General features: G+C 31.3%; 1 protein-coding gene across 7 annotated transcripts in view; it reads right to left on the bottom strand.

The window, feature by feature from the left end:
- The window catches only part of PRKACB (protein kinase cAMP-activated catalytic subunit beta), a 148214-nt gene that overhangs the window by 45885 nt on the left and 76072 nt on the right, over positions 1-26257 (bottom strand). For 2 of the 7 annotated variants that reach the window (XM_017499807.1, XM_017499804.1), the window contains exons 2-4: positions 4508-4569; positions 2224-2352; positions 396-494 (exon numbers count right to left, since the gene is read on the bottom strand). In XM_017499807.1, coding sequence (XP_017355296.1) covers positions 396-494; positions 2224-2352; positions 4508-4569 — 290 coding nt within the window. Of the gene's footprint in view, positions 1-395; positions 495-2223; positions 2353-4507; positions 4570-8972; positions 8997-11026; positions 11051-19218; positions 19608-19808; positions 20193-26257 lie in introns of those variants that run through there. The other 5 variants (XM_017499805.2, XM_017499806.2, XM_037728277.1 and 2 more) reach the window with 5 other exon arrangements.

Here is a 26257-nt window from a genome sequence, read left to right as displayed (position 1 = left end):
AAAAAAAAAAAAAAAAAAAAAGAATTTGGTGACATAGTGGCAAAAAGGGTTAAATAAAAGTAGAAGATGTGTTGGGTGTATTTATTTGTGTAAGTATAAGAATTGTTTAATAAGATATCCCTAAGGTTTTTGATAAACTGAAATATCTCATTTTGTAATAGCAACTCATGAAGAATTGCACATATCACCTTGAATAATTTCTCCAAAGAGAATCAAAACCTTTTCAAATGTTAGCTGAGTTTATAAGCACAATAGGATTTAATTACATAAACTCTAAAGATATTTGTTTTGTTTAATTATATTCTCTAGGCTTATCTGGTTTAGAATCCTATTTATAGCTTCATATTTAAAAAATCAGGTTGAAAATATCTTATTTAGATATTGCTAAAATTTACCTTAAAAGCATACTCCAGTCGAACAAGGAAAGGAAAATTCACTGCCTGTAATATTCTTTTCTCATTCAAAGTATGCTCTATTTGCTTCAGTTTAACGACCTGTAATTGAGAGATAAATATCTTTTAATGTATTTAAGCAAAATTAAAACATTATATTATCAAGTAATGAACTTGGATAAGCAAAACTGTTAGAATTGAATAAGGAAGATAACAACAATTACCAACAATTATATTGGTGCATAATTAATTATGGCTTTTGTCATTACTTTTATAATAGGATTCAAATAAAAACCTAATAGAGGATTTAAAACTTGGTCTTATGAAGGTCAACTACAGCTTTAATTAAGAAGTGAGAGCTAAGTAGGAATAAGAAACAGACCCATAAGAAATTACTTAAAAACTAGTTATGTCAATTAAACTTAAACAAGTATACAATTACCTAAAATAAACTAAAAATTAATGTGAAAATACTAAGGTCCTAATGACTTAAAGTCCTCTATAAAAGCTGGTAGAAATCTCTGCAATAACTAGATACTGATTTCAAATACTTCAGAAGATCAGTAAGAAAATTAAGAACGAAGAGAAAGTCCATAATTAAAAAATAGTGAGTAAAAATGAACAATCTTCACTGTATAATATCTAAATAAATATAGGTATAAATTCTCAAAATTTAATTTATACTGCCATAGAAGAGGACACACAAAATATTGGGGAAAAAACCATCTTCGTAACAAAAACTATCTTTATATCCTCAGTCACTTAGATTTAAGCCTCCTCCGGATTTTCTACTTCTTCTGGATTTTCTATAGAAGGGGTAAGTAATTTATGTTGGCTTCACGAAGATTGTAATTCTATTCCATATGTGATTCTATTTTGAATTTAAGAAGTGGTGACCTTAGCAAAACACATAAATAATTTTCTCGTATATGTGTAAATCATTAGAAGGTAGCATTCTTTCTTGCTAGAGTCTAATTGTCAACGTGAAAATAGTCACAGAAGTCAAGAAGTTAAATAAATATGAATAAGAAAAGTAATTAAAGACAACAGCCAGGTATTGATATATAAAATTAGGAGTATACCAATAATATTGAGCAAAAAACTGAGTGGAGCCAGATCTGTGTTTTTTTTTTTTTTTTTTCCTTTCAGATCTGTGTTTTAATCTAGGCCTTCTATTTAACTAACTTTCTGACTCTGGAGATGACTTCAACTCTTTGGACTTCAGGTTTTCAAAATCTGTAACATGAAGTGGTGGGGTCACTACTGTACACATTTTAACTAGTTACATAACAAATTAGTCCATAATTGTCACAATAAATTACAGTTGTCCATCAGTATTCCTGGGGGTTGGATCCAGGACCTATGGCAGAAACCAAAATGCCCAGGTACTCAAGACACTTATATAAAATGACAGAGGCTTTGCATAAAACACATTCTCCATATACTTTAAATTATTTAAATACCTAATATTAGGTATTAATTATAATACCTAATATGTTGTAAATGCTATGTATACAGTTGTTATACTGTATTCTTTAAGAAATAATAAGAAAAAGAAGTCTGTACATGTTAGGTATAGATGTAATTTTTCCCCCAAATATCTCCAATCTGTGATTGGTTAAATCCATGGATGTAGAACCCACAGATATGGAAGGGCTGACTGTATATTAACTATGAATAATATAGTTACAATAAATAAGGATAAAAATTAAATGTAATAATAAAATTATTTCAAGGTGTCAATGGTAAGTCATTATACTGAATCTGTTTAATAGTCTAGCTGATAAAACTAAAGTTTACCCTAAAGGTAAATAACAACAAATATACTAACCTTCTGCTTATCTAAGATCTTCATGGCATAATACTGTTCAGTGGCTTTGTGTTTTACCAACATGACTCTTCCAAATGAACCTGTTCCAAGGGTTTTTTTCCTTTCAAAATCTTCAAGTCCAGCATTATTCTACATATAAATATATAAATAAAATTAAAATTTCTCATAAAAACACTATGAAAATTATAAATGCTTTAATAATACATAATCATAATGGATGATTCAATTTATAACTATCCATTTAAAAGCAATACAAAAGGCTATTGAGATTCCAGGTTATTGGTTCTATTTTTCCCTTTAAACAAGAAAGGATTTAATATCTGAGGAGAATGTATTGCAAAACAGAGCAAAATAGTAATAGGAGGAAATAAGAGCCTCAGCTGAAATATTAAAGATTACATGCCAGTATGCATTCCTAGTATTGAACTTTTAATCTTAGTACTGAACTTCTAATAAATCAGTTTCGTATTTTAATAATTACAAACTGACTAAAGGCATACTTACAGTCATAGAAGCCACACAGACTTAATGCATTTGCAAATAACTGTAATGAATAGATAAACTAAGGAATCAGAGCCCTTTCACTAAAGTTACCTATGAAGAAATCTGTCTTGCTTCATTTCTGTCTTATATAAGCTTGTAGAGCTAGATAATAGCAGCATGAGAGAGCCTAGTGGCTTTCTCTCTGTATGTTGTAATAACACAGTATTATCTAAAACAGTAACAATAAGGAAAGAAGTGTTCCTCATTTTACAAAGAACCAAGAGCCAGAATCCCAGAACAATAATCGGACTCTTTTTTTCTTGAATAGATGTTTTGTTATAAGGAAACATCTTTGTTTGGCTTTGACTACCGAAAAGAAGCAAATAATTGGAGGCATCAATTTATTAAATTTGTTCTTGCCACAACAAAATGAAAATTATTAGAACAATTTATGTGTTAAATAGCAACAAGCAGTAATTGCTGACCCATTTGTTTAATAGGTTTTCAATGCAAAGAACTCCATGAAAATATCAGAAAAATATTTTGAAGGCCCAGTATGCAGTGCTTAGCTTGAGAAAAATGTGATGCAATATGATTCTTCATCCAGTGAGGAATCTGAATAGGTACAGGAGTTCACTGTAGTTGGATTGTATCTGTATTGCAAATCAAACGTTGCCTTTTGAGACCCATTTTAGCTTCCTGTTGGATCATTACAGAGAGCAAGCAATTCTGTTTTTTTACCTATAACTTGTTTTCATTATATTTTGATTTCACAATTTAAAATTTAAAGTAATTTTTAGTTATGAGATTTTTTAATCAACGTAAAAACTCATAATTCTGATTGAATTAATTAATCTTTAATTTTAGGTTTTATCAACATAGATGGATTAAAATCTTACCACAGACCCAACTAAATAATTAAAACAAATTTTATTAATAGGCAACAGAACACACATTTTTGCTCTTTATGGTTTTTTCATTGCTTTTCTTTGTATTATAAAAATATGTTATCTTCCTTAATTCTCTTATTGTTTCATGTTACACAATGTCTACATTTTGTAATCACAATGTTTAATCTTTGTGACTATGTTTTAACTTACAGGTCATACTCTAAATCTTGGTAGTAATGGCATCTTTAACATTTACTTAGAATTCTTTAGTGAGAAAATACTTGAAATATAAACTTTTCAGCTAGAAAGAAAAGACTTTAAAATTTACTATTAAAATTTATTCATTATTTATAACTCTAAAAAGATTATTTTTAAAAATCATAGATGGTTCTTTTTATATACAGTTTTTAGATCTAGTTAAGATCTATACCTTAAATTATATAGGACATGCCCCATCAAAATGATAAAAAAGATGCCTGTGTACCAGGAATGTTGTTGATAGCCAAATTCTCTATGACTGAGAATTTTAAACTGCACAAAAGGACTCTTATTTTTGTATTTAATAAAAATATTAAGTATGCTATTAAAGGCATAATTCAAAATTAATATATTAGAAAATATTAAAATTTTATAGCAATTGGAATTAGTATCAAAATTTATAATTAGGTATTATACTGGAAATTAGTTCCTTCTGCAATTTAGATATACACTAAGATTAATTAATACATCAAAGTATAACTGGCAAAATTCTCATTTTAAGCTTCTGTTTACTAAGACCATTAAAGTGGTCTGTTTAAACTTCTGTTTACTAAGAAAATTAAAATTTCTGAAGTAATAAATTTCTTAGGCAAGAATCATGATTTTATTAACACAAGATCTTTAAATTGTAGAAAAATCTAAGTATTCCTTACCGGAGTTGGATTCTCCCATTTTTTCAAAAAGTCTTCTTTGGCTTTGGCTAGAAACTCTTTCACTGAAAATATACATATAAAAACAAATTTGTCTTGTAAGAATATTTAATTATGTATAAGAATATTTATATTACATGTTTTCTTGCTAAAAACAGTCATGTCTATTGTGATAAAATGTATATTTTATCATGATACATCAGAGAGCTATTTAGTATCTGTAAGAACTTTCTCAAATCTCTAAGAATCTCTAACATTGTTCTATAAGGAAACCATTTTGATAATTTCAAATGTCATAACAAAAATTCTATTCCTGAAAACATACCAGAAAGTAATGTAACTCAGAAATTAATCTAGGACAAAATAGGGATTGTAAAAAGGCCATCAGTGATACTAACAGAGCCTTTAGACACAAGAACTGAAAACATCTGGAGAACATGAACATTTGTGGAGTTTCAAAAATAATTGATTTTTATAAAGAGCTGTTTTCAGGTGTAAGGATTTATGTTATCAGATTTGTGTATATATACATATTTTTTACTAAGGGTAAAGGGAAAAAATAAAAGCACAGACTAACACATAAATGACACCAACAAAGATGTAAAAACAGAACAAAACATCACCAACAAAAAAATCCAGTTTAACAATCTAATTCTAAATTTGCAGCATAAACTAAATGTCTGAATACCCAATTTAAAATGTACACTAAAGTAAAGCAATTCAAAACCAAATGTTTATATATTGATTAATAATGGGGGTATCAAATATACATATTATTTTATAGAGCTATGGTTTGAAGTTTTTAATTTGTAAATTAAATGAACCAGTTAAAAGTTTCCCCCTTTTCAAAAGCTATTTTAGAAAACAACATCAGATGTTTAAAAATAAATAGAAAAAATATTCCAAAGAGATAAAAAGGCATTAACAAAATGTATTGTTGTTCATATCTTTGGGTAAAAGAATAAAACTTGACTATACTAGCAAAGAACTCACAAATTCTTTAATGTTCCAATTGATACAGTAGTATTAAAGTGAGATAGGTACCTATTCTAAAGTATATTTTATTTTTCCTTCTTTATAAATGTCATACCAATGTCATACCTTTGGCAAAACACTGTTACTAACCAAAACGGCTTTTGGCATTTTAAATGCTTTGAGATTTCAAAATGATGATGACAGGCACCAAAAGCAGACATTAGTTTTTAAGTAACAGGAGTATGAATCTCTGAAGACTGTATAAACTATTTTTTTACAGTGTAAAAAAATATATTTTTACTACACTGTATAAACTACAGTGTATTTTTACTACACTATGTAAACTATTCTTTGTGTTTTCTTGTAAAATACTCTCAGAATGCCTATTTTAGAAAAATTGAGAAAAAGAATTTTTAAACTTAGAACTTTCCCATTGTAGGAAAATCTCATGTACTAAAACAATCAATCAAAGAATTTCAGCTAATCATCCAAATATAATCTAATTCTTCTTGAGGGGTGGATTAAGGAGGGCAAATTCTTACATTTTCTCTTTTCTTTTTATTACTTCTTTTTAAGACTGGGTCTTGCTCCGTGACTCAGGCTGGAATACAATGGCATGATCACAGTCCATTAGAGCCTCAGACTACTAGGCTCAAGCAATCCCCCAGCCTGAGCCTCCTAAGTAGCTGGGACTACAGATGTGCACCACCATATCTGGCTAATTTTCTTATTTTTTATAGAGATTGGGTCTCACTCTGTTGCCCAGGCTTGTCTTGAAATTTTGACCTCAAATGATCCTTCTGCCTCAGCCTCCCAAAGTGCTAGGATTACAGGTGTGGGCCACTGTGCTGGCCAAATTGTTGTTTTCTTGGAATTAAGGATGGTTCGAGTCATTCTTACTTCTAAAAATTAATGTACTAGTTACAACTGAAAAAGAGTGGTTTCATAGGTAAGATTTTATTTTTTCGCATGGAGCAGACATATCTGCACACGGCATTCACATGGACATGATGGCTATAAATTAAATTAAAAACGTAATTTATTGCAACATGCACTGTGGCATTTTAAAAAAACAACAACTTGTGATTCCCAAAATACATCTCTTGTTTCTTGTGAAAAATATTTTTAGTTATCTTTATTTATAGAACTTGCACATCAAGTTGCAATATAAACTCTCCAGATGCCTACATGAGTATAAATAATTTAGAGACAAAGAAGAGAGTCAGGGAAGGTAAAAAAAAAAAAACACCCTTAACATCCTGTTTCCACTTTTCCTGTCACCTCATGTTAAGGGGATCTGGAGTTAAGAAAAAAGTAAATGATCAAAGGATGGACTGGCAGTATTTGTCAAAGATGATAAGTTGAAAAAAATTCCTTTTCCCTCCTTCGTGATAAGCTAAAAGAAAAATTTCAGGTATTATTTAACTTTATTCACTAATAGAATATGCAAGAAATTCTTTAAAATATTCTCTGTACTCATCAATATTCCTGAGTTTATTGTCAAATACTAAAGAAAGTAAATAAAAGTTTTCATAAAGGTCTTATGTGACAATTATCAGAAATGGGTATTAATCAAATATATTAAATTTTACAAATTACATCAATATATAAAGGGATTTCCTTTAAGAGTACATTAAAGGATGGGCACTAAGTATGACGTTGTTAGTAGTTCCATGAGGAAAACCTGTTCTCGAAACATTTTTTTGTCATATAAAAAATCTACACATGAAATGTGTATGTGTGTACTATGTGTACTATGTAGATGCAAAGATGCACATAGTTAATTCTTTGTAAAAATATAAGTTAACCAAAATATACATCTTTTAATAACAAATCTACCAAAAAGAAATATTTCACAATATACTGGATTATGTGTAACCCTAAAACAATAGGCAATCTAGAACCACATGTATTTGCTTTGAATTTTATTCCATTTAGATATTGGTGTATGTAACTTCTAAATACTTTTTTCTTATCTAGCTATTTAAAAAAATTATATCCACTGAAATAAAGCATTTGCAGATAATAAAGTGAGATGTGAGAGAGACAGTCAGATTCAAATACTGCTTCACATTCAACCCAGAATTCCCTAAAAGCATATGCTTTCAAGTTCTCAATTTTTTGCTTTACTTATTGTGTTCTAATATATAAGCCATATCTACATTTAACCACTTAAACCATTGTGATGGTTTTGGAGCCTGGCACATCTGAGTTACAATATTAGCTCTAATACTTCCTAGCTGTGTGATGATAGGTACCTAAATCCAAAGCATCTAACAGTGATTAATAATTCTTCATAAGAAAAAAATACTTCAAAGGATTTTTCTGCAATACATTTTATTCCGTATTGGTCAATATCTGAGAAAACTAGGTACTACCAAAAAGAGGACACATACAAAAAATAATTTATTTCCGAAGTATACATTTTCAAATATATATTTTTTCTGTTTGTATCATTTAAAGAGTCTATTGCATTGCATTCTAAAGGAAATGAGCATACCAAAGGAATCTATATGTTCATTAAAGATTTTTTTGCAGGAACATTCACCCACATTCATGAGATGAAAAAAAGACAATTTTTATCCATTTTTACAAGTATATAAAAGCACAACTTAGTTCTTATTCTCACTTCAAATTTTTAATGTATTTATACCTAGAACATAGTTTAAAAATCAGATGTCAAAGTTTATTTTAAACATTAGGAAAACTGACCTGAAAATTAGAGCACAGCATACTTCATCCCACATAATTTAGATAATTCTACTATGACAAGAATGTTTCACTGTTAACATTTAACAAATGTATTTATTAAATATGTTTGGGTGCTGTGTAAGATAAACTAAGTTACTGCTTATGATAAAAAGAGTATGTTGCTATAGTATACCATTATCCAAGTCGTGAAAGAGTATCATTCATATTTCGTATTTAGAGTTTATAAATCTACTTTAAGATTCATAAACAGATTACAACTCTAAATGTTGAGTTCTCCAGTTTCTTTTTAATAAGACGAATTTCACCTTCTTCTTTTACACGGCTCTAACTTTTATTCAATTTATATAAGAAAAATAGAAAAGGAACAAACCGACAATAGAAAAAAACAGAATAAAAACTTTCCAGGGTAAATATACAGTTAAAATATTCACTGTTTCATGCAAAGTTTACAACAGTATAAATGTATTTTCAAAAACTACTCATTAACCTGGGTAATCTAATTTCAGTGGTATATATTAATCTTTCTTATACTAGCTTGTACAACTTCTGTTTCATGATGCTATATTCTTTCTAAAGTATTACACAAGAAATTGCAACATAAATCATTTATATAGGTAAAACCCAACAAAACTAGACAAGCCATGTCCTTCATCAATGAAAATATTTTATCAGCTCGATATAATTAATAAAAATATAACTTTATAAGGAAAGTAAAAACTTGCAAACAATAAATAAAAAATTTTAAAGGTAATATTTGTTTTATTAAAAAGTAATTGCCTACCAGATATTTCTGAAGAGGAGCAAGCTTGAGTCCAAAAAATAAATTAGACAATGATTAAATCATATGAATAAAAATAACATATTAGCATGAAGTCACCAATACACATTTTTTTCAGAATACTATATACAGAAATAAAATGTTAATGTACAAATTCAATTATTTGACTGCATTATTCAAATAAGTTATCTTAAAATTAAACGGTAAAGAAGTAAAATCAGTAACTGCTCTTTAGTGCCAAAATCAATACCCTTCTTATTTTCCTTAAAACAAAAACTAACAAAAACTTTAAGTTCTAATAACAATAGTCCTCATAATAATATTAAGAAGTAAATATTGAAATACGTATCCTGTAACTATCGCAATACCATCTCTGAAGTTATGTTATTCAGTCAAAATCTACTGCAGGAAAGACACTATGAATTAAAAAACCTGGTTTCTTCCCTTTGGAAAGACTAGTATTTTTCAGTCGTTCTACCTCCTCAGTGCTGATTTAACAATATTTTCAACAATATTTATTAAGCACCATTTAGTGGTGTCAGATTCTGAGCCAGACTCTGAATACTACAAAGAATAAATGTATCACCACTGTTAAGGAAATGAGAAGTTTACATGAATCATCATAATGGAATGGGACAAAGGCAACAACAAAAGGCAATTATAAGGTGCTGTGAGAGCTGGGAGAGGGAAATTCTTGGACAGTAAGGTAAGGCATAATAGAGGACACAGCATTTGTGCTGAATCTTGAAAGATAAAGAATTCCTCTGGCAGATAAAGTTGGGGAAAAAGACCTTCTAGGCTGAGGTGATCTTACATAAATGGGATGGAAGAAGAGCATGGTTTATCCAGGAAATAGCAACTGACTTTAATAACCACAGCATTGGGTACATGTAAAACATCAGCGGGAGATGAAGCGCCCAGGCAAGCAGGTGCTGAATCATCGAGGTATTTTTTGGCATAGGGATACTTTTCAATGGATGGGTAGAAAGAGGAGTAAACTGAGTTAGTTCACAGTTGCTAGATTCTATTTCTTCTGGGAAATAGAAGGCAAGATCTTTTGCTAAGGGAGCGGGGATCCAGATAAAATAATGAGGGATGATGAGGATTAGAGGTTTCAATAAGTTAAACCCTGATGGCTATTTTTGTAGAGAATAAGGAACAAGGCTATTATAAAATTTTCTATTAGAAAAAGATAAAATATTAGGAACCATAAACAATAATATGTTTTTAACAGTGTCAATTTTGTAATAACCGTTGAAAAATTTGTTGCTGAAAAGATAATTTATGTTCCTTCTACTGTCTTTGTCATTATTTTCATCTCCCTCATTTACCTTAATAAAAGCATTATTCCATTTAAGAATTTTTTTTTTTTTTGAGACGGAGTTTCGCTCTTGTTACCCAGGCTGGAGTGCAATGGCGCGATCTCGGCTCACCGCAACCTCCGTCTCCTGGGTTCAGGCAATTCTCCTGCCTCAGCCTCCTGAGTAGCTGGGATTACAGGCACGCGCCACCATGCCCAGCTAATTTTTTGTATTTTTAGTAGAGACGGGGTTTCACCATGTTGATCAGGATGGTCTCGATATCTTGACCTCGTGATCCACCCGCCTCGGCCTCCCAAAGAGCTGGGATTACAGGCTTGAGCCACCGCGCCCGGCCCATTTAAGAATTATTTAGTGTATGCCAGAAAGAACAAAACGGAATGGAAACAAAGGGAAGTTACCTATGAAAATACCAAGTTCTATCATTAAATAACAGAAGAGAACAATCTCTTCCAAAATCTTGCCAAAATCTCTAGAAAGTGTACATCTAGGGGAATACATTAGTCTGTCTTCTTCCATCCCTATTTAAAAACATCCACCTCTTTAGAGCTCTACTTGGTATTTCTAAAAATACTCTCCCCCTCCCCACATCCACTAAAAATATTTTCAGTAAACAGAACCGTAAAAACAATACAAAATATTCTAATTGCCACAAAAATATCTCACAAAAATTTAGCTTACAATAATCAAAGTAACAGAATTGTTCTGTAAAAAAAAAAAAAAAAAAGGTTTTCCTACCAGATGCATCTGATGACTTGCGTGCTTGATCAAAAAGAATAAACAGAGATTAAATAACATATAAAATAACATACCTACAAGAAGTTACCCATCCATACATGTTCATTACTGTACTACACATAGAAATAGAATGAAAAAAAACCTTGAATATACATACCAAAAACGTTTTATATAAGGATTAAAGGAAATTCTTTGGATATCCTTTTTTTAACCAACCAAAATTCTTCTCGGGAAATACTTTAATAAATTATCATCTTATATCCTTTGAAATGGAAGAATAATTGTGTTTACTTTGCTGACAGGGCACTTTACCTGCCTCAACATATTTAAACATATTGATTCAAACTAAATTCACCATAACCTTGAAAATGATAGTGGGTATAAAAAACAGCTTTAACACTTCAGTTGTAATTGTGCAGTTTATTGGACTATTCCTACTTTTGATTTCTAAGATGATTAATTAGTCTTTCTACAAAGACTAAAGTCACATATAAATGAGTATTTGGAAGTTTAATAGGCAATGAAGGTTATACTTCTTATTGCAATATTTATTTTACTCTTCTTTACTCTCTCTGTTTTATTACTTGTTAATTTTTCATCAAGTCTTAGTTACAAGTGAACAGCATAATTGACTGCGTCACGAAACTGTTGAAAAACAAAATTTTTATTATAGTTTTATATGGAAAAACAGGAACACTTTTAATGAGACATATATTTACATAATCATTCTAGAAAGAAATACATTAACTTATATTACTAGCATCTACATGGATAGATGGATATACTATGAATTCACACAGTGTATTCATTCACAAGTAATCACATGTACATGCTTTCACTCCCAACAGCTCTCCATCTGGGGATGCTGTGGATTTTCCAGGCCATCCATGCCATGTTTGACTGGTGATGTTTCCTATATAATTTTGTAATGAAAACTCAAAGTAAATTTATAGTCCTAAAACTAATGACTCAGACAATCTTTGAAATGTTCCTTGAAATATAATTCATTTCCTTCATTGTTCAGTAAGGCTTTTTCTTGTAGGTGTATTGTATCTACTACAATCATATGTCAACAATTTTCCAGAGAGGCCTGAATTCAAATATTTTGTCTTGTTTCCAGACAATATAGAGCTAAGAATGGATTCCTAGATGATAAGGAATGCATAGTATAACTTCCGCAGTAACAAATGGCTCAATAAATGGTAGCATCAATTTATTTTCCCACCATATCCTTGATGCTTCATATCCTCAACAAAATTTGTTAATGTCAGACTTTCCATATTTTGCTAATCTACTGAATATAAAAATTATATCTTATTGTTAAAGATTAGGTGAATAATCCTTGATAGAATTTTATATTTTTTCCCTTAAAGGTCTTATTACACTTTTATTAGATTTATACCTAGGTTTTAGCACTTTGGTTGCTATTGTAAAAGGGAGATTTTTAAAAATTCCTTTTTTTTTTTGTTTGTTGCTGATGTATAGAACATGGTTGATGTTTATATATTGATTTTTTAAATATCTGACAATCTTTCTAGACTCTCATCAATTCTGAAATCACATTGGTAGATTGAGTCTTCTACGTAAACAATCACAAATCACACATGAATAATGGCAATTTGGTTCTCTCCACATTTTTCTTCTTTTACTGCTCAGGTTATGACTAAAAGTGCAATGACAATGGCAGTGGGCATCCTTTTCCTATTCTAACTTCAGAGAAAAATGTATCTAACTAATTTTCTTTTCCCATACTTGACTTGTAAAACTATCCTAGAATCAATAAATGAATTTAAGAATATTTTCTCTTTTTCAATGCTTTGGAAAATTTCACACAAGATTGAAATTTTTGTTCTTTGAATGTTTCCCTTCCACCTATTCATCTTTGCTCATGTCTTTATTAGTCTCCTTCTTCTTTTGAGTAACCATGCAGTGTTTTTAACTTGTTTTCTTACATCATGAATGTCTTTTTACTAATTTAAGCACTTAGAAATTTAATTCTATATTCACTTTTGCTGCACTCCACAGGTTCTGATACATAGACTTTAAATTTATGAGTTAATTCTTTGGTGAGTTAAATTTTTAAAATCCCCAAATATATACACTTGTGTGATTTTTTTTATGCCTTTTATTATTGATTGAGCTTAATTGCCTTGTGGTAATTAAGTAATTATACTTGATATAGTGTAGCCTGTATATCAAGTCTTTGAAATTTGTTGAATATGTTTAGTCATATAATTAATTTTCTAAGTGTTATACATATTCCTGTGTATTCTTCAATTACTGGGTTAGAATTCTTTATTATCTATGAAATTTCTCCTACATAGGTCAATTTTGTTTTTTATATTCTAAGTCTCTGTTAGAATTATATACATTTTTTCCTCTTACATTTATTTTTATGTCACTAATTATAGTAGTCATATGTGATGATCTTACTATGTCTACTGACATTATTGGCAGGTTCTAATCCTGTTGTATCTCAATATCATTTGCAGTATGTGTGTAAGTGTGTGTGTGTGTCTATTTTGCTTTTAGATTGTGAACACAAACTTCAGTGGGGCTTTAGCTGCAAGAACCTGCAGGTCTTGGTCTGAGGATGTGTCCCAACATAGGGTTTTGTATTAGCTTCTGCCTGTAGAGTATATGTTACAGGCCTGCAGCTATTCTGATAAAGTATTTTATTGGTGGTTCCTAAACCACACAGTTAATACAGATTAAAATTTGAAACCTACTTGAGAGGAGGCAGTTGATTAAATATTCTCAGGAGAGGCATCCTATACATGAGCACACATTCCTCCCCTGCTCCCAGGAACCCAAGCCGAGAAATGCAAGCTTCCTTATTTTCTCCTTTTGTCAGTGGAGCGGTTTTATTTTCTAATCTATGCTTTCACTGAGGTTATGATCTTTGTAGGATCCTGGCTTTTTACAGGGGGCTAAGAAATCCTAAACTGCAGGCATTAAACAACCTGCCTTCCATCTCTGTGAGGCCATTTTAAACAAAAGCTCCACCAAGGTCTAAAAATGTCCTCAGTGCAGTTGAAGTATGTTCCCCCTTACAGCTCTGGTTTTCATTTACCACATGATTTTTTTGTACTTTGAGAATTTATTTTAATCCTAATTAAATCAGCATTCACTTAAACGGCAAATTCAGGTATTCATTTAAAGGGACACTTGTTACAATTTATTGAGCATTTCAAGGTGCTATGATCTTCAGTAATTCCTGCCCCAAAAAGATTTTTAAGTTATCTAGTCTCCAATTTTGGATTTTTTTATTTATAGGACAAGCTTCATGTTAGGTTGTAAGATGCAAAGATATCAGAATGTTTGTGGATTTTATTTTCTTATGCTGGAAATTCCAAATACTCACCAGGATATATTTAGATGTTAGCATCTTTGTTAATCTTATCAAAACAAAATGGACTCTTTCAGTTTACAGACTCAAGTTTTTCTTCAACTGACAAGTTATCCTGAATGATATTTTTGATTGCTTCTGTTCTATTAATCATATCTGTTCTGTTCTGTTGGAATGCTATCCATTCAATTTGTAAAATGTCCTACTTTTATTTTCTTTTTTAATTTTTTTCCTACTTTTATTCAACATACTTTTAATTTTAAAATTTTTATCTTGTCCATTTCCTCTATATTCTATTAGGGTCTATCTAGCTAGATCTTCACGTTATTAATTTAATTTTCTGCAGGGATTATTTTGCTCTTTACTGCCTCTAATGCAGCTTTATATTCTGCAAATGCCAGGTTTATTTTCTTATAACTTTTCCCTATCACATCATTATGTTTCTTTTCCATTCCTGCCTCTCAGCCAGTAATCTTTTCATTCTAGTTTCTTGTTTTATCTTTATTTCATGTCTTAGTTCACTAACTCCATGCTCACTTGAAACTTTTAAGAATTAACAGATGCAATCTATAATTTTTTGTGTTTATACTCATATTTAGAACATATTTTCTAAATATAAGTTCATTCTCTACCTCTTGAAGACTGTGACTTTATCGTTTTGTGGTGTATATGCTCTTTCATAGGTTCCACATTGTTGCTTTTCTTGTTTATTCATTCACGAACAATTACAAGCTTTTCAAAACTTTTCAAATGCTCCAAATAAGGTAAGTGGTTTTTCTTTGGGCCTTCTCACTTCCTATTTAGGTGCTGTTAGAATAAACTCTTCAGATCATTTAGTGTACACATGTTTACATTATTAGTTAAGTAATACCGTGACCTTCATAAATGGGAATGTGGCCAGGACTATAAGATTTCTTGCTGGTGACGATGCCTTCCATGTGAGGAAAGAGCCTTCTATATTTAAAGAGAGGCCACTTTTCCACTTGGAATGGCCTAATACATTCTTGGTTGTCCCACTACAGCTGCTTTAGAATGAAAGTGATGAGCAGTGTTGGACCTTCCACTAATTTTCCTCATCCCTCAAGTTAGTGAGGGCGAAACTATTATTTCTTTTCCATGAAGAAAACCTACTCAAGTTAAAACTGTTAATTAGACTTTGGAGTCTGATCATCAAATCTTGTACCTATTTGGGCAAATATCCATCTTTAATTTCAGAACTGATATACTGCTTTCCCAATTTTTTTTCTTATATTTTTTAGTTAGGATTTAGAAAGGGGAATTAATGAAGTGTTGGTCTCAAGTCTGTATAGTGCTGTAATTCACAGCAAATTCATGCCTTCTTCTTCAGAGATTTGCCCTCAACTACAGCTGGGCCAAAGTTCTCACCCAGGATTTTCATATAATTATGCTAGTTATAGCAGTAAGCATAGGAACTAGGAGAGCACATAAACTTTGAAACTTTCAGAGAATTGAGCTTCATTTTGCACAAGCATCAGAGAAACCTATTCTCTACACAATGAGGATAATAAAGCGATTACAAGGAAAAAAGTCAAGATGTCATGTAATCTCAGTGAGAAAAATTGAGATTTATTTAGGTGTTGGCATCTTTGCCAGAGAAAGATATTATTATGATTCCAGTCAGCTTTCCAAATCAATTCTACTCTTTGGGACAGCTCAACTCTACTTTTGCCTTTGAGCTTCATGGCATACTCTGCATCCCAATAATACCTGTATCTTGTTCTGCTTAAGCTTATTTGAGTAAGTTGCTATATCCTCTAAACAAAAGGGCCTTAAAATAGTTTGATAGATTTTTAGAGAAGTTCCTTGAGTATTTCTTCATAGGATTTGTTTGCTTAACAAGAGCAAACACTTCACAAAAAGTGTTATGAGTAAGAAAAACATTTAAAAGTGAAGGCTTTTTTCATACTTATAACCAGTTTTTGAAATACTAGGAAGATAAACGTACTGATTGGTACAACTTAGTTTCTTAAGCATTTTATGTAACTTAATCCTACAAAGATGATGAAGGAACAAGTAAATACTATGGTTATAGTATTTTTCTGAACCAAAAAATAAAAACTCACACTGATATTTTTTATCGGCAATGTAAGAAAAATGTTCAAGTATATAAAAAGGAATTATATTTAGTCAATCATTAATTATATAAGTATTTATGGGGTTCCTTGCTATGTTTGGGGTACTGGGGTGACTACTACCAGAAACATACAATGACCAAGGCACTATCTTAGACTTGTGTTCAATGTTTAGAAATTAGAGACACAAATTTATAATTTTAATATAATAAAATAATTGTTATAGTTTGTGAGTTTGCTTTGGGAGTACAGATAAATCACCTAATTTTACAGGGTCAGTGTTGGAGGTACTGACTAGTTCTCCAAATTTTTATAATAAAGAATATAAATATGGAAAGGTAGCAAGGAATTATATGTAATATAGTATGAATAGATCAAAATTTATGAGAGAGATTTTGCAAATAAAACCAGAAAGGTAAGTCATTGATCACATATAACCTATTAAGGGGTTTAACCTTTATTTTAAAGGCAACAGGGAGTAGAAAATTTTTATGTTAGGTTAAAAAATGGGCATTTTTGCATTTAAAAAATTTCAGTGTGGAAAATGTCCTTGAAGGACATAAAACTGGAAGCTGGTAGACCTGTGATGCCGTTATTGCAATAGGATTAAGAAACGATCTAGAAGCCTTCCCGGTGTCAGTAAAACTGGAGAATATTGAGTGATTTCTGATATAGAATCAATATAACTTAATGACTGAGTACATGCCTGAGGGTAAGAAACAAGTTAGAAATGACCAAGGTTTCTGTTTTCACTTCCTGAATGGGCAGTGAGATCATTAACAGATATCAGAGTCAATGAAAATGGAGCAGATTTAGGGATGATAAGAAAAAATTCACTTTTGAACTGAATGTCCAGGTAATGACTGAAGATGTAGGCATGGATGAGATTATTTGGAGAGAATGTAACATCAAAAGAAGGCCAAAGATAGATTCTCAGAAAAAACTAACATTTAATCGGCAAAGGATAAAAAGAATAGCCTTATAATGAGAAAAGTACCACATACACATAAATATCACAAGTGTAGTTATAGACTTAGATTAAAAGGCCTAGCATTTGCTTATTTTTACAAATAAAACCACACCTCACTTGTAATTTTCCACATTTTGAAATGGCTAGGGCATTTAACCATTTATGACACGATTAAAATCAGTTGAAATTGGGTAATCCTGACAAAGTCAGAATGCCTAGTTGTGATTATGATGATTATTGTGGTAGAAAATGGCTAGAAGAGAAGGCCAGTATGATCAAATATATCAAATACTATTTATAATGCATAGCTTTTTAAAGAAAAATAAGCAATAGTGAAGCAACAACATTTTTCGTCAGCTAAATCCAATCTATCCTATTGCAAAACCTCCAGAACACCATGGTGGTTACCTAAAGACTCTAGATTATATGCCAAAATTTCAAAGAGAAAACATACATTGGCCTGATTCAAACAAATAAACATATAATAACCAGGTATATTCACTTTTGATACCCACAGAAATCCTAAGGAATGGGTATGTTGAATTTGTAATATTAGTTTAAATTTAAAACAGCAGATCAGAAAGATCGACTTCAATAACAGGAAAATAACAATCCAGTTAATTCTTAATATTTTGCATGTTAAAATGTCCCTTTAATGTCTAATATTATTCTATAAACAAATATATAACAGTGTTTAAGAGGTTTATATTGTACTGCAGCAGGATAAAGAATATTTATTGGTTATAAGAAGGTGATTTCCAGTTATGAAAGAAAAGGTTCGTCAGTTTTGAATTCTATCATTATACAGCAAAAATTCACCTCTCAGTTTCTAAAATTCCAATTCCAAATCTTTTAAATGCAAATTATAGGACTGTATCAGAGAAACCATATTCGACTTCTCTTAAAAATATCTGAATCAAAGGTTAACTTCCAAGCATCTTATTCTTTAGTTAAGCAAAAGATGCTAATGAATTATGCTCTAAGCAAATATTTCTCACTCTAACAACAGGATATCTATTTTTAGCTGCAGGTTTGGCTTGAAGTGACAGCTTTTACCCTATGATAAACTGCAGTACATACTGTAGTATATTTTCTCAAAAAAAAAAAAAAAACCAGTATTGGAAATGTTTAGAAAAAATAAATCACATTATAATAACAAAAAAGAGACTCATTGTCACAAATGTACTTATTCTAAAAAATTATTTACCCAAAAAACTATTAAAAATTTTAATGAATCCTCCCAAACCAAAATGCTCTATTTATTTCATCATTATATCCTTATTTCTCAATAAATTGTAGGTAAAAGCAACCAATACATCAACAAAATTTTGGCAGCATCTTATTTTCAAGATTAGAATTTTAAAAATCTATTAAGAATAATCTAACAAAAATTAGCATTAGGATGACAAAGCTAATCAAAGGAAAGTTAAACTAATTATCTTCAGGATCAGATACTAAAAGAAAATCCTCTCTTATGGTCAGTCTATTTACTAATTTATAACACAATTAATAACAGTGTCCAAAAATACAACAAATCAAAACCATAAAGAAAATTAGAAACTGATTATTGGTATTGACTATTAATAGTGCCATTAATTATTTACAGTTCTTAATGGTTTTTGAAGGCAATTTACTATAATGCTTAAGTACAAAAGCATCACCACAAAATATAATTCACAGTAGCTCTGGCTTTATAACTGCCCCTTCAAAAATATTTTTTCCTTTTATAAGTATATATTTTTTAAATAAACAGCTGCAGAGCCTCAGAGAGCATACTTACCACTCATGATGAAAACCAACCTTTCCAAAACATATTGCTCAAAACAACAATCCAACGGCAAAGGGAGTTATGCTAATCTCTAGAGGGAGAAGAACCGATGGTGTAAACACACACACTGGAGCATGCAGCACACAGAAAATGAAAAGAGCTTTCTTTTGTTTTAAAAAGAGAAGCCCCTAGAAGCAAAGCATAACTGCCTAGCATGAGATATCACTAGTAAACATCAGATTAATGCCAAAGATGTCCATGACGAGATTGAATTTCTTTCAAGCTAGTTATCCAGCCTCCTTCATATACCACTAGAACAACTCAAAATGGCAGGGAGAAAACGTTCGAACCAGGATGTATAAGATGTTCTCAATTATATCAGCATGAGTTGTTACCACGGCAACATTAGACCAGAATTATCGGTTCACTTGTATCCATGGCGTAGCTTTTATAAAGCTTTAATCAACCAGACAAATAAAATACCTTTTTATTTTAGAGCCACATGATTTTAAATTACCACATTCCTCAAATTTAAGCACTAATCTACGCTTTTTACATCTTTCAAAGATACAAAAAAATTGCTGTTTTCTTCAAATACTCACATAATCCCATGTTGAACCTGGCAAGGAACAAACAGCAGAACGATTGCACCTAAACGTCTTTCAATTACACCAGCTCTTACTGCTAGCTGTGGACCTCACTGATATTAAAATGCTGTGTGCTGTTGCTAGTGACTATTGGCGATGAATCTTATTGCCCAGATCGCTGATAGCTTTCATTTTTCATGAGCCAGAAAGCTATACTGCAGCACAAATGTTAACCATTTAAATATTCTGTGTTATAGAAGAGACAAGATATACTACTATATACATATATGCATATCTGCATTTTTAAAGGAGAATCATAGAATAACTTATTTGTAAACTTCCATTAAATTCAGCATTATAAACAGTGTCAGATGCCATCCATGTGGTATTCAAAAGAAAATAATACCCAAAAAGTTACTGGCAATTATTTTTGAAATGTAAGATTACTCAAACAGGACTAAGATGACAGATTGTATAGCAAAGTGGGCTGACTGGGTAGCATGGTGAACAGATTGTTGTGATTACCAGAGACCCCAAATCTGTACCAAAATGGTACAAAGACTATAGAATGGATCCTTGTTAAGTAGAACCTCAGCAAGTGAACTTGCCATTTTAACAGTCGCCATTTGAGGCAGGACTTTTGTTGATGTAGAAGTAAGTCAGGAAATTTCCCCAAGAAACAACTATGAAACTGGACAAAATTATCAAAAACAATGATTTCATGGCTCTGGACATCAAACTGAGAAACATATATTCGTGAGGAAATCACTGAACTCTGCCTAAGAACACTGGGAGTCAGAGATGTTCTTGCCTGGGGCTGCTCCCACTCCTTTATAGCTCAGTCAATACAGTACTCCTACCAGGGTAAGGCTGGTCATGAAAACTAGCAGCTTCACTTCTGAAAGGGGCTGACAATAGAGGGGGCTGATTTGATTTGGAGTGGAGGCCAAAAAACCCATTAGTGATATTGTCAACAAAGAAAGCAAACTGAAAGAAATTAATAAGGAAAGTGCCCAGCTCTACAAGTTTATGGCTATGGCCCTGGTAAGGGTTAGCACATTGGTGGTATAGCAAGAAACATACCAGGGTAAATGAAGATGAGACAGGCAGACAGAGGCTACGTAAGTTCGCCAGGCCACCCAGTCTGTCCACCTTGCTATACAATCTGACTAGGACATAATGACACGCACAAAGGAGACAAAAGAGGGCCCAGTAGAAAGTTAAAGCTGGAACAGACTTCAAAATTGCCTAAATACTGCATGTGCTCGTCAACTGCCACACAGTTCCATCAGTACTGGCTGGTCTCAGTGTTTGAGTACAACCTCTGATCAATCATTAAATAACAATTAAACTACAGAGACTCAGAGCAATCCCTAGGAAGCCAGGTTAAATAAGAAAAATTAGAATAAGAAAAAAAAAACTGAGCAGAGAAATCAGCAGTCACATATCATGAGGGATATAGATAGATTCTACAGATTAAGACAAAGGAAGTTATTAATAAAAAAATAGACAAAACCAACCCTCAAGGAAAAAAATAATCAAAATCCAGAGCTACTATCATGTTACTTTAAAAAACACATTTTTGACAAAAACCTGTGTGATCCATAATAAAGAAAAAAGCAGTCAATAAAAAATGTACCTGAATGGGCCCAGATATAGAATTTAGCAGACAAAGGCTTTAAAGACTTTAAAATAGCTATTATACATATATTAAAATTATTAAAAGAAAAATGTGTTAAATACCTAAAGGAAAACATGACAGAAATATCTGGCAATTTGAAATGCATATGAACTGAATAGAAGAGCCCCCACAGTACTAAAAAAAAAATGGACAAAATTGAAAGGAGAAAAAAAATTTAATATTAATAGTTGGGGATTTCCATATGTCTCTCAATAATTGATGGAAAAACTAGACAGGAAATTGGAAAAGAGACAAACAACATAAATAACGCCATCAAAAAAATCTTGACATTTATAAAATACAGCATTTAACATCAGCAGAATACACATTCTTTTCAAGCAGACATAATATTATCCATATTCAGCAAATGCTAGACAATATAATATCTCAATTAATTTGAAAGGTTTGCTAAATCTTTCAAAATATTTTCTATAATCACTGCAGAATTAAGTTAGAAATAAAAAACAGACAAATTTTAGAAATCTCCAAATATTTAGATACTAAATCACAAAGAAATTCCAAGGGAAATTAGAAAATATTTTGAGGTGAATGAAAATAAACTATGACATATTTACATTTATTGGAGGGTAGCTAAAGCAGGGTTTAGAAAAAAGTTTATAGCTTTAACCATTTAGAGTAAAAAGAAGTTCCAAATCAGTAACTTAAGCTTTATATACAGATTATTATATTTTATATTATCATATTATATACAATCTATTTAGTAAAGTAAATAGAAAAACAGTAGAGAAAAATGAATAAAACCAAAAGTCTTATTGATAAAGCTTTCATTAAAGTTACCAAATATCAAAACAAAATAAATCAAAAGAAAACAGAGAAGATGTTAATTATAGAAATCAGGATTGAAACTATGATATCACCACTGATGCTAAATAAATTAAAAGAATTATAAGGGAATACTATAAACAAACTTACCCAATCATATAAGATAACAGGTGAAATGGACAAACTCTTAGGCACAAATTACCAAAACTAATAGAAAATCTAAACAAACCCGTAACAAATAAAAATATTGTATTAGTAATTCAGATTTTTCCCACAAAAAAAAGTTCAAGTTGAGATGGCTTCACTGGTTAATTATATGAAACATTCAAAGATAATACAACTCTACACAAACTCTTTAAGAATTCGGAAGCAGCAGGAACACTTCCCAACTCATTCTGAGAGGCCTAACACCAAAGTTAGGCAAAGATCAGAAGAAAACTATAGACCAATATCCATTGCAAACACTGATGCAAAAACCTTTATCAAAATGTTAGCAAATTTAATCTAGCAGTATATAACCAGGATTATACACAATGACCACGTGGGATTTATTCCAGGAAAGGTAAGGTTGGTTCAACAATGAAAATCAATTAATGGACTACATTTTATTAATAAACTATAAAACCAAATAATCATCAACCAGGACTAGCAAGGAAATTCTTCAAACTGATAAAGGGCATGTGGGGCAGGGGAAATTCTATACTTATGTCATATTTAATGATGAAAGATGGAATGCTTTCCCCGTAAGATGGGGCATAAGGCATTCATCATTTCTACGCATCTTTGTACTAGGAAATCTAGCCAGTGCAATCAGGAAATAAAATAGATATTAAAGGATAAAGAAGAAATAAAAACTGTCTTTATTTGCAGATGAAATGATTCTATATGTAGAAAATTATAAAGAATCTATGAAGAAACCACTAGAACTAAAAAATGAGTTTAGCAAAACCACAGGATGATATAAGATCAATATAAAAATCAGTAACATTTGTATATACTAGCAACAAACAATCCAAATGTGACATTAAGACATAGCTCCATTCAAAATAATATCGATAGAAATAAAGTACTTAGGAATCACTTTTACAAGACTTGAACACTAATGAAATTAAAGAATATCTAAATAAATGGAGAGACATTTCATATTCATGGATTCCAAGACTCAATATTGTTAAAGTAACAATTCCGTACAAGTTAATCTATGGACTCAATATATAATCTCTATGAAAATTTCATAAGGCTTTTCTTTAGAAACTAACAAATTGATCCTAAAATTTATATGGAAATGCAAAGGACCCAAAAATAGACAAAACAATTTTGATAAAAGAAGAACAAAGTTGGAGGACATACACTGCTTGATTTCAAAACTTACATTAAAGTTATAGCAATCAAGACAGTATAGTATAGGCATAAGGATAGACAAATGTAGTTCACTGGGACAGAACTGAGAATTCAGAAATGAACCCTTTCATTTATGGGCAACTGGTTTTTGACAAAGATGCCAAGATTATTAAATAGAGAAAGGACATTCTTTTTAACAAATAGTGTAGTTAAAAACTGGATATACATGTTGAAAAAAGAACTTCAATTCATACTTCATACCATATATAAAAATTAACTAAAAAAATAGTGTTTTAAAAGGAAGTACAGATTGAAAATCCTCACTACCTTGAGTTAGACCCAGATTTCTTAAGATCTGGTACCAAAAATACAATCCATAAAGGAAAAAATGATAAATTGGGCTTCACTGAAATTACCAATTTTGCTCTTCAAAACATCAATTTTAAAAATGACAACATAAGACGGACTAGAAGGAAATATTCAAAATTTATATTTTTGGAAAAGAACTTAGTTCAGAATATACAAAGAATTCTTGAGACTTGATAATAAGAAGAAAACAACTTTTGAAAGTGGGCAAAAGATTTGAAAATGAATTTCTCCAAACTACATACACAAATGGATTACAAAAACTTGAAAATACGCTCAACATCATAAAGTGATTAGGGAAATGCAAAGTGAAACAATATGAACAATGATTCACACCCACCTAATGGCCATAATCAAAAAGACTGATGAGCCGGGGCGGTAGCTCATGTCCGTAATCTCAGCACTTTGGAGGCCGAGGCGGGTGGTTCACTTGACTTGAGTTCAAGACCAGTGTGGCCAACATGGTAAAACCCCAACTCTACTAAAAATACAAAAATTAGCTGGGAATGATGGTGTACACCTGTAATCCCAGGTACTCAGGAGACTGAGACAGGAGAATTACTTGAACCTGGAGGCGGAGGTTCCAGTAAGCTGAGACTGTGCCACTGCACTCCAGTTTGGGTGGCAGAGTAAGACTTTGTTTCAGAAACAACAACAATAAAACAGGACTGATGATACCAAGTGTTGATGAGCATGTGAAAAATCTGGAACCCTCTTACATTACTGGTGAAAATGTAAAATGGTACCACCACTTTGCAAAACAGTTTGGCAGTTTCTTTAAAACATAAATTTAACATATACCTAGAAATTTCTACTTGTAGATATCTACCCAAGAAAAATAAAAACATATGTCCACACAGACTTGTTTTCAAATATTTATAGCAACATTATCCAAATAACAAAAAACAAATCAATTCTCATGTGCATCAACTGCAGAATGGATAAACAAAATGTATTATATCCATATAACATATTATAATTCAACAATAAATCAGAACCAACTATTAATATAAAACATGGATGAATCTCAAAAATACTATTCTAATGAAAGAAGCCAAAAGCAAAAGATTACATATTATATAATTTCATTTATATAAAATATCCAGAAATGAAAATCTATAGAGACAGAAAGCATATACGTGTTTATCTGAGGTTGAGGTGAGAGTAGGGATTGACTGGATATGGGTAACAAAAGAACTCTGTGGGGTGACATAAATGTTCTAAAGCTGATTTGTGCTAATGGTTGCACAAATCCTTAAATTTACTAATTAATATTGAATTATACACTTACAATGAGTGAGTTATATGATAATGAAAACATACCTCCATTTTTAAAAAAAGAGTTGTCAAATGCTTCTCTACCAAGGAAGAAACAGTTGGCTTGAAACAGATCTTTGCTGTGGGAAGAATCATTTCAGTGGACAATTTAATTATGCAAATGTAAGACTGGTAGGCAACCATTACCTTGGGGGAATGATCTAACAAAAATCTTTTGAGGGTTTGTAAAGGCTGTTTCTCCTCAATACTTTGTGGTAAACAGAGAGAACTAAGGGAAAGAAGGTAAACAGATCTGCCTAAAAAAGCAAAACAGGAATTCTGAACGGGATCAACTCTTAGACTCCATCCTTTCTGAGGTTCAGAATTACAAAAATCTCTTTCACGGATTTTAGTGATAGATCTGTGGCTCACGAGATCTATGCTTAAGGAGGCTTTATCAAAATAGAAAGGAGATCTGGGTTGGTGATTCAGGCTGAAAAGTAGAGACACTGTAGGCTAAATCCAAGTGCCTACAGAGGCCAGGCAGGTAAAGCAATAGAAATAGTGAAGGCTGCAGCAAATCAGATAGTGTATATCTGATTAAAGAGGACAGTTACTCAGCGCAACCCATTTTTTTCTCATGATAGAATAAGAGGCCACTGAAATCAGTTTCTCCAATGGTTCAAGCATATCAAAGTCCAGATACTTAAATGAATTTCTTGATTTAATATCATGGTTATTTTATATTTTCATATAATGACATAAAATTCAACTATTTAAAAAAAATACCATGAGAACTAAACAAAACCTATCCGCAAGTTGCATCTGGCTCACAGACCACTAGTTTGCTATCCCTGGACTAGATTTCAAGAAAGAAAGGCTAATTCTGGTACAGTGTGGGGATGGGCTGAAAGTACCTTCTCACACATCCAACTTGGCAAGGAAGCCGAGATGACTAAGCATGTGAGTATAAATTAAGGAAATGAAATCCTTTGACATAACCCTTGAATGAACATAATACTGAAGAGTGAATCAC

The sequence above is a fragment of the Cebus imitator genome, unplaced genomic scaffold (genome assembly GCF_001604975.1).
Source record: "Cebus imitator isolate Cc_AM_T3 unplaced genomic scaffold, Cebus_imitator-1.0 Scaffold261, whole genome shotgun sequence".
In the NCBI taxonomy this organism is placed as follows: domain Eukaryota; kingdom Metazoa; phylum Chordata; class Mammalia; order Primates; family Cebidae; genus Cebus; species Cebus imitator.
The sequence above is the reverse complement of the archived record's forward strand: the minus strand, read 5'-3'. Positions and strand labels throughout refer to the sequence as shown.